At 29.8% G+C, this 10,088-nt stretch overlaps 1 protein-coding gene across 2 annotated transcripts; it reads left to right on the top strand.

Annotated features, from left to right (window-relative positions):
- Positions 1–6,599: 6,599 nt before the first annotated feature.
- On the top strand, positions 6,600–9,964 carry LOC105136208 (uncharacterized). 2 transcript variants are annotated; one of them, XM_011041447.1, is made up of 7 exons: positions 6,600–6,818; positions 7,502–7,725; positions 7,815–8,035; positions 8,358–8,577; positions 9,052–9,137; positions 9,374–9,465; positions 9,569–9,964. In XM_011041447.1, exons 2-7 carry the CDS (start codon positions 7,636–7,638, stop codon positions 9,850–9,852), a joined length of 993 nt encoding a protein of 330 aa, XP_011039749.1. In that variant the 5' UTR covers positions 6,600–6,818; positions 7,502–7,635; the 3' UTR covers positions 9,853–9,964. The 2 variants fall into 2 exon arrangements, with proteins under 2 accessions (XP_011039749.1, XP_011039748.1); XM_011041446.1 differs by having other exon boundaries at positions 6,600–7,725.
- Positions 9,965–10,088: the final 124 nt, after the last annotated feature.

The following is a 10,088-nucleotide window of genomic DNA, read 5'->3' as shown; positions in this document are numbered from 1 at the left end:
CAAACTGAGGTATGTTAAAAACATTATGGCTACACATTTCTTGCTTCCCATAAATTTTAACCCCACTTTTTACCGGTGATATTTACTGATCCAGCTACTGCCTACCAACTTTATAAGAAAATGATTTGCTTGATTAAAGTCATTAATTTGGCACTTTTGACACAAAAAAATCGAATTTAGGAAGGCCTTCTTTAATCCCTGACAGTGGGGAAAGTGTTGCTAGGGATCAATATTGGGTTTTCCGGTGTATGAATATCATACACGTAAGAGAAATTATAAAATAAAATTATTATGAAGTTTTTACGATTTTATTAAATGAATTTAAAATTTTTTAGAAATTTATTATTTAAAAATTTAATTTTTTATTTCTAAATAATTTTTTAAAAACTAGATTATTGTAAATAATAAGCTATTTAATTATTCAATTTTTAACTATAATTTACATAAATTACCTCTAAAAAATCTTCTAAATCTCTATTTAGAAAAAAAAAAATTGCTATACTTAAAGTGCTAGCTATAATATTATATTTATTTAGTTTTTTCATCTAGACGACCACTCCTCCTATGTTAAAATAAAAGATATAAGTTAATATTTACAGATAAATTTAAAAAACCTTATAAATTAGTAAAAATATCAATTTACCCCTTAAATAATATTTATATATTAATTAAAAATAATTTTAGAAATTAACTCAATTAAGTCCTTACTTGATTTTTCTAGATTTAAAGATATAATCCATATATTAATTATATTCTAGTCCTTAAATTTTAAAATATATTTTTAATAAAGTTATATTTAATTAAATCATCCTAATTTAATTTCTAACTAATGGTTCTTAACGTATGTAACTCATTAGGTTTCTAATATGTTGATCTAAAAATAAATTTTAATTTTAATTAAATAAATTAAATAATTTAATTAATTATCAATTCAGCAATTAATTAATTTATATTTAAAGATTAAATACAGCATCAGCAACGTATTATAATTTTTAAATATTAACAAAATTATTGATAGTTTAACTTAATATTTCAATAATAAGTTTAAATTAAACTAATTTTTAAATTAAACAAATCAAGAATTGAACCGATAAAACAAGTTTAATTACTGTACTCAAACATGGTTGTTTCATACTAAATTCTGCGAGGCCAAACCCATTATTTTTTTCCTAATTATTGATGACTCGTCAGTCTTTCAGGTTTTATTTGCATGTGCATGGGACAGAGAGGTGGATGAGCTTTGAATTTTTGGAACCTTACTTTTCAAAGGATTAATTCGCCTTTATTTACATTCTAAAATCCAAATGAGGCGGGGCACATTTTGCTATCAATTATTTTTGTAAAATTAGTTGCTTATACTCTTTTTTTCCCCCTCAATTATCTCATCAATTAATTTAATGAGTCTAATCCATAGTTTTAATGTGTTTATTTGACATTATATTTTAAAAATATTTTTAAAAAATTAATTTTTTTTATTTTTAGTTAATATAATTTTTTATATTTTCAAATCATCTTGATTTTAAAAATAATTTTTAAAAATAAAAAATATTATTAATATACTTTTTTTAATAAAAAACAATTACTATCACATTTCCGAACATGTTATTAATTTATCCTCTCGAATTAAGATAGAGGGGGGGACAGATACACAAAATCGACTTGTTAATCTAATCTGTGGTCTTATTTAATTCTTAATTTCTTCTTTTCCAGCTTATTAATCTAATCTCATGAGAAAATGAAGGATGCATCAGTCCCTACCTAATTAAGATTGGGGTCAGGAAAGAAAAATAAAGAGAAGAATCCCATAGAACCCCTCATGGAAGATCGATGCAATTTAAACACAAAAACTGGCATGTGATTTGGCTTCGCTTTCTTGCATGTGAGTGTCGTTTTCACCCTTCTGTTTTTTGATAGATTTTTATTTGTGGCCTTCAAAGTCTCTTTGATTTTAGGACGTTCACATTAAAGGAAGTTCATGTCGTTTCCTTCACGTTCGGTTCTTGGATGTTTGGAAACAAAATAGAAGAAAATGATTAAAATGGGATCATGCAATTTGATGATTAATCCAAAAATAATAAATGAAAATAAAATAAAACACAACAGAAATTTATGCTTATTTTTTCCTTATATAATTTTGAAATGTATAAATTAAATCAAAATATTTAATATTAAAAGTGTACAGAATAATGAATGCAAGTTGGTGCTACCAAACTAATACTAGTAGGTTCCTTAATTATGAGTCAGCTACATGTGTTTTTGGAGTTTTAATTTCTTGTAAATTTAATAGTTTTTTCTGGTTAGTGAAATTAAGATTAATTACCTAAATTTAAAAAAAAAGACCTGAAAAATACAACACACATCCATTAAAATCCTTTAATAAATATCACCCACAAGTATATATATTAGTAAATCCACGCATGCACCAAGCAAGATTCTTACGACAACAAAACATGAACAAATCATTGTCGAGAGTAAGATTTGCTGCATTGAAGACTTCAATTATGTTTTCCCCTTCCACATGAAATTAAAATAGAGAACAAATCATTGCAAAAAACATGGCATTACATGCTTGTATCTTCTTAATTGATTATACCATTTATGTAATTGATGGAAATAATTTACTTCTACTTTGGCTTAGAGCACTTGATTAATAATATTATTTCTTTTTTTAGCTGGTGAATTGATTTAGTGTCATCAATATCTCTCAATTGATGTTGATATTTTATAAATAATGCTAAATATATATAAAGAAAACATAATAAAAAAATTCATATATGTATATATATATGTATGTGTGTATTTTAAGATCATGGTCCAACAACACAAGTACATTCTTGAATTTTATTATTGCTATATTTTTCATATTTAGCATTTGAGATAGCATAAATTCATCTATATTTATTATTTTCAAAATTTTCTCACCTATTATTAATTATTTTTCATCATTTTAAATTTATTTTTTTTCTTTTACATTATATAAAATACATTTTTTATTTTTTTATTTCAGAAAAATAAAATCATCCTCCACCTATTTTTGTCAAAAAAAATTGTACGCTACATATTTATCTCAATTTCTACTTATGGCTATGAATGAAAATGCACGGCCAACCGTAAATCCATCCATCAACCCATAGAGAAACAAACAAAAAGTCAGAATAAAGGCTGCCCCCCATTATTCTATTCAGATTACCCTTCCGCCCCTCTATCTGTCACCATAAATTGCCCCATGCCGTGCTGGATATCCACGTGTTGCTTTCTCCACGAATAACCTTTTTTCTTCCTTGTCTAGTTCTGTGACAAAAAGCAACAGCGTCAAACTTCAATTTCGTCCCCAGGATATTACTCTATTACTAACTGAGTTTTAAAATTTTTTATTATGTCTTTTTTCTCCAAACACAATGAATTTTAGATAATGAACCTATTTAAGAGTGTGGTAAAGGTTTTTTAGTTTTTTTTTATCTTAAAAATATATTAAACTAAATTTTTTAAGAAAATTAAATTTTGTGTAGTGTGTTTGGTATTGTGATAGTTTCTGTGGTTGTGGTTGGAAAAAAGTTATTTTATAAAAAATACTTTTGGTTGAGGTTAGTTTGGTATTTATATATGTTTTATTAGAATTGTTATTGAAATTGAAGTAAAAAAAAAAGAAGTAGTTTATTGCGTTTGGTTAAAAATACTTTTCAAATTGAGATTATAAAATAATTTTAAAAATATATATTAATATTAATGGTTTTTAATTTAGATATTATAGATTTAATTACTGTTATTACATCATGAAATAAATAATATTTTTTATAAAATATTTTTTATTGTTCCATTAAACTATTTACAACTCTATCACGTATAAAATATATCTAATAAAAACTATAATTTCCTTGGTTTCTTAAGTACGCAATATCATCAAGAATAAAATTGAGATTGTGATTAAATGTTTTAACTATTATGTCATTAAAGGATTTCTGTTTAATTTATGTAGTGTCATTGAATAATATTAAACATTAATTCTTTTGAATAAAACACAATAAAAAAAAAATTATTTTACTAGATTTGATCTAGTTCAATGCATTTGACTTTGAACCGATCGAAATCTGGCTAAAATAGTGGAGGGTGACTCCACTGTTCACATAAATAGTAGAGGGTGTGTTTAACACCGCGTTTCAAAAGTGTTTTTGAAAAAAAATGATTTTTTTGCTTTTAATTAATATATTTTTGATGTTTTTAAATTATTTTAATGTGTTGATTTTAAAAATTATTTTTTACAAATAAAAAAATTATTGATATATTTTTCCGAGTGAAAAACACTTTAAAACGCAACCGTAACAAAGCTTCCAAACATGCTTGGAGTCACTCTCTATAGAAGCAGCTCAACATTGCTTTCTCTGTCCTTGCGTTACAAACATAAATTTCAATAGGTTCCATGAACAGTAAATTATGTTTTTTAATTACCAAACATGTTATGCTTACATTTTAAATAAAATACAGACACAACCTCCCAAATAAATGGTTTCTAAAATGATTAAAAAATATAAAAAAATAATTTAAACTAATTTTTTTAAATACATTTTAACTGCACTTTCAAACACTCTTAGTATCAAATTTTCCTGTAATTAAGATATTTCATTCAATTATACACACATTTAAGTATTTCTATTTAAAGCGTTATTGCAAGCCTTCACCTGTCATAAAAACTATTGTAGTGACAATTTATGATAAACTCTATTAGCTTGAATGAAATGAAAGGCATGAAAAGAGGCCATAATCTACCAACAATAAGCACAAACAAATACTACATCAGCATATACAAAATAATATGAAAATTGAGTGAACGAAAACAATGCTCAAAGAGCACATGTAAGTTAGATTCTACTATGATATTGTTTATCAACGCAGCACACTATAAATTTATTTTAAATAAATTGTTTTTTCAAATTTTCCCAAACACTGCCAGAGCTATAAAATTAAAAGAACAATGACTGAAATGATAATAAGATAATACATTAAAGACTAAATCTAGGTTTCTCCGACAAACAAAACGAATCCTCCGCCTTTGTTCTGCTCATGACATGAGTGACGAGAACGGAAGCAGTGGAGGAGCCGGTCAATCAGTTACAGCTAACAGACATCCTGCGTACGCACCACGTAGTTGAAAATTATCTTGTAATAGTTTTTAAGTACTGTTTGCGTTCACGCGGTTTCCTTTACTCCTCTTTCTGACAATTAAAACAAAATAATAGTAAGAGATTAAACTTTAATTCAAGGTTAAGAAATAATAATAAAATAATAGTAGAAAAATAAACCTCAGCTTAAACAGCAATAGTAAAGTGTTAAACCTTAATTTAAGGCTAAAACAATTATGACTTTGTGGTATATTTTAGCCTTTTGTCCCGTATACCATATTGTTTTTTTTTTAAATGATATTTAATATTAAAAAAAGTTATTTTTTTAATCCTTTCCATGATAGGTCTAGCTGAAATCCTAACCTAGATGTCTTTCTTTCTCTTTTCCTTCTCCTTCCCGAGAAAAGATCCTAGTGAAGAACCTCTCCCTTCATGCCTTAAATTCAATAACTTGCCATAATTAAGTTTTGAAATAAAATTTTCGTACCTTTTATTTTTATTTTTTACTGCCATGAAAGTTTGATTCTTATATATTTTTCTTTTTAAATTCAAATTCCCAACAACTCCCTTTAATTTTACTTGGACATGGTCGCAGGAAAATGGCATTTAAATTTTAAAGACCTCACTTTTGGCTGATCAAAACCTTGAACTTGAACCCGTCCTTGCATGAGACGACGATAAATGCTACTGCCATATCTAGATGGGTTAATTATTAAGTGATTGTATTTAGGATAAGAGGAACTCGTGTTAATAAATTCATTAAAGTTGAATATGATATCTATCAAGATTTTTTAAGGCTAACCCTAATTAGAGTTGGCAGAGATGTGCTCCCACACCACTCTAAAATAATATGTTACAAAAAAGAAATAAATATATCATATAAAACTTAGAAGTCAGTAAGATTTTTTATTCTCATTCAAAATTATTTGAATGCGGGAATTTGACTAATATGTGATAGATTATCACTATTATATTAACCAGTGTTATTTAAGTTGAGTGGGTCAACTTCATCCTTTAACTTAATTTTTATATGAATTGAGTTTTAAATTAAATTAAATATAATTTAGTTAATTTAATGGATCAATTCGTGAGTTGGTTAAAATTTAATATATATTTTCTTAAAGTTGAACATTATAAGGGTTTGATTTGTGACAATATGAGTTTATTTTCCATCATCATTTTTATTTTTAAGTTAGAAGTTGCCATAAAAAATAATATTTTTTTTGTAAATATAAAATTCAAGTATATATATACATTATCTAATATTTAATAAATTTAATCCAAATACATAAAACTGTTGAAAAAAATTCCTCGTCATAAAAAAGAATTCTTGATTTTTTTTACCAAGCTTTTTGATTATTAATTCTACATATAAAAGGAGAAAAATAAGATCCTATACTACCTGCTAAAAATTCCAGTGGACCAAGTCCCACTTCAAAACCTTGAAAACCCTTCCTCCCCACATAAAATATTTAAAACAAAGAAAAAATTTGTACCCTTAAGAGAGAGGGAGAACCATAAATGATATAAATCTTGTGTTCTGACCCCTTTACCGAGTATCCCTTATTTTCACCCTCTCTCTCTCTCAAGAAATCAATAGCTCCATGCTTCTCTACCAATTGGATAATTCTAATTGACTACACTCTGCTTAGTATCCCTCTCAAAACATCAAGACATCAACATAATCTGTTTTGGATAGTGGTTTGTTTCTTGATTTTCCAAGATCTCGCCCTCTGCTGTTCTTCTCACTTAAAGTTGATTCCTTTTTATCATATTCAGTTATAAAGAGAGATACATTCTTGATCTTAGAGCTACAAAAGAAAAGGAAGCAGAGGAGTATTTAAATTCTCACTTTCTTGTATTTACTCTGCCTTTCCTTCCTTCAAAATTCAGAGTGGTTTCTAGCTGTTTCTGTTGATCTAAAGTGTTTTTCTATCTGGGTCTTGATTTAACTTGAAGAATTAACGTTGAGTTTGTGTTGTTTGATTACCAAGACAAGTAATTTGGTTTCTTCAATATTGATCAAAGCAGAGTCTCTGTTTTGTAGTGTAACGGTTGAGTTTCCTTCAAGAAAAAAACAAAACAATATAAAACAAAGGAGTAATTCCCACTCGAGAGAAGGTTTTAGTGTTCCAATTTGAAGAAAAAATCTTGCCTGAATTTTCAGTCTCCGGTGACAGGGAAAAGATTTGATCTTTAGACAACATTGTCATTTTTTCCTTCTTGTTGCCAACAAAAACTTATTTATTTTAGTTTCTGTTTGATAAAGATAAAGATAAAAGTAAAAGAAGTGAGATTTTTTTTTTTTAATTTTTCCTTATATTTAGATGTCCAAACGTCAAAAAATAGATTTCTCTAACGTTTCTGTTTCTTTCTTTGAATAGGGAAATCGTATCCCTATAATCTCTCATTCTCTCCGCTCTTTCTTCTTATCTCTCTATTGTCCCTCCTCTGTTTTCACAGGGACAAGAGGAAGACTCTTTGACTCGAGATTTCCTGTCTTTTTTAATCTAAAATCATGTTTCTCGACAAAGGGTCAATGCAATCAAACCTCGATTGTTTCCTTCATTGCACAACTCCGCTGGTCCCATCTCAATCCCTCCCCAAGGTTTGTGTTTTTTTGTCTTGCTTCTGATGAGTTTATCTGCAAATTGAGTTGTGTGTGATTGTTGGCCAATTGTTTTGTTTGTGTTTTAGAGGGAGATTAGGAATCTAAACAGACTATGGCACCCATGGGAGAGAGACACAGTGGAGTATTTTACATTGGGTGATCTATGGAATTTTTATGATGAATGGAGTGCTTATGGGGCTGGAGTTCCTATTGCTTTGGACAATGGTGAAACCTTGGTTCAATACTATGTGCCTTACCTCTCTGCTATCCAAATTTTCACAAGCAATTCTCCAGTCAACAGTTTCAGGTATTACTTTGTTTTCTTGGGTTTATGCACTTTTAATATTCCTCTTGAAATTAATGAACTATGTAAGTTATCATGTTAATTGATGAAAGAAGATCACAGAAGTGTTTCAAAATCCCAGATGCATTAGCTAAAAACTTATTGATTTTGTGACCAATACTGTTGCAATTAGCCCTTTCATTTGTTCAAGTTTTTTAAATTATGATTGTTGGAAGTCTGGAACATACTAACTGGGAGGGTGATTTATGTGAATTTTGAGTGTTCATCTTAAGCAGACAAGGCCTAGAAAGTAATGTTTGGAATGTTTTTGATTTGGTGTTTGTAGGGAAGACACTGAGTCTGGTGATGGCGAAACGAGAGACTCGTTCAGCGATTCGTGGAGTGATGATAGTGAGAGTGACAAGAAATGCAGGTGCGATGGATGCTCATCAGAAGGAGGGTCAGAGCAAGACAACCCTTGTCCAAGAAATAATAGACTGGGGCGCCTATATTTTCAATACTTTGAGAGATCAACTCCTTATGGAAGAGTTCCTTTGATGGACAAGGTTGGTGTTTTTTTTTGCTCTTGCGCAAATCTTACAGCTTGTAGCTTTTTTCAATCTACTTTGATTAGCATTTTTCAGCTTTAGTTTTTGAAGATTATGAATGATAAAGACAAAGCAAAACTATTTTGATTTGTTGAGAATCATTCCGCATCCTTTTCATGATAGGCATCTTGTAAAGAGGAATTGCAACTTTTGACTTTTGTACTAGAAAAGAAAGAACTGCAATGTCTTAAGCTAATAGATTCATATCTTTCGTTGTTTAGTTCATCATGTTGTTTCCTGAGCATATATTCGCACGTTCTATCGGAGTTGTCTCTTTTACTTTATACTGTTGTCAGGAAGAAGAATCCATGAGACCATCAACAAAATAAGTTCTTAAAACTGGGTTTGATTTTGACTATTAAAATGCACTAATTCCTCCACTTTGTTTAAAAGCTTGGATTCCTTGACACCTTCTTTGCCTTTTGCTTACAGATTAATGGATTTGCTCGACGATTTCCGGGTTTAATGTCATTGAGAAGTGTAGATCTTTCACCGGCTAGTTGGATGGCAATTGCATGGTTGGTTTCTCAATCTCTCTCTTACAGAAACTCGCACGACAAGCAATCAAAATAATTAAGTTAACTAAAGTATACTCAAAGGCATGGTTTCCACATTTAACATGGCGCCTAATTTGTTTATCCTGTTATTCAATTCATGGGAGTTCCCTGATAAGCTTCAATGAATCATTATTCTTCACACCCATCGGCATGTTTATATTAATAACATCGAAGCATTTGTGGTCAACTATACGCAGGTACCCTATCTATCACATTCCAATGGGAAGAACCATAAAGGACTTGTCTACATGCTTCCTCACTTACCACACCCTCTCATCATCTTTTCTAGGTACCTTTTCTAGCCCAATTCTCTGATCTTAACCTAGAGAGCTTCGAATATTCTGATTGATTAGCTTATTTAGTACGCGTTTAATGTATGTTTATGCCTTCAGATATGGACGTAGAAGATGACATTGAGAGTCCGGAAAAGAAGCGAAAGGAAGGGGAAAACATCACTCTCCCTCCATTTGGTTTGGCCACTTACAAGATGCAAGGGAACGTGTGGGTCTCAGGCAATTGCGGTCGGGACCAGGACAGGCTAGTGTCACTTTTAAGCGTGGCAGATTCATGGCTAAAGCAACTATGGGTCGAGCACCATGACTTCAATTACTTCACGGGGACGCGGCGTGGCCAATACCATAACTTAAAAGATTTCACTTTTGAAACTTCCCCTTAACAGGGGGATTGATCACTAAAATCCTCCTCTTTTTTGTTGGATCTCCGGCGTGGACTTTGTGTCTGAGGACTCTAGCTAGTTCTTTCTCGCAACCAAGCTCAATTTCTAGCCAGTCAATATTGATGAGGCTACTCCTCTTCTTTTGGCTGCTGTTTAAGTGGTAAATGGGGCCTCGTTATGTGTAGAGTGATGGTCGAGGTCCTTGAGAGATGGTGGGATTAGAGGCTCTCGAACTT

This window comes from Populus euphratica, unplaced genomic scaffold, assembly GCF_000495115.2.
Source record: "Populus euphratica unplaced genomic scaffold, PopEup_1.0 scaffold52.1, whole genome shotgun sequence".
Taxonomy (NCBI): Eukaryota; Viridiplantae; Streptophyta; class Magnoliopsida; order Malpighiales; family Salicaceae; genus Populus; species Populus euphratica.
The sequence above is the reverse complement of the archived record's forward strand: the minus strand, read 5'-3'. Positions and strand labels throughout refer to the sequence as shown.

Bases quoted from the DNA above. Each gene is read 5' to 3' on its own strand.
- LOC105136208 (XM_011041447.1), top strand. From the start codon at position 7,636: ATGTTTCTCGACAAAGGGTCAATGCAATCAAACCTCGATTGTTTCCTT. The intron at 8,036-8,357 runs GTATTACTTTGT...TGGTGTTTGTAG, and splicing joins TCTCCAGTCAACAGTTTCAG to GGAAGACACTGAGTCTGGTG. The intron at 8,578-9,051 runs GTTGGTGTTTTT...TTTTGCTTACAG, and splicing joins GAGTTCCTTTGATGGACAAG to ATTAATGGATTTGCTCGACG.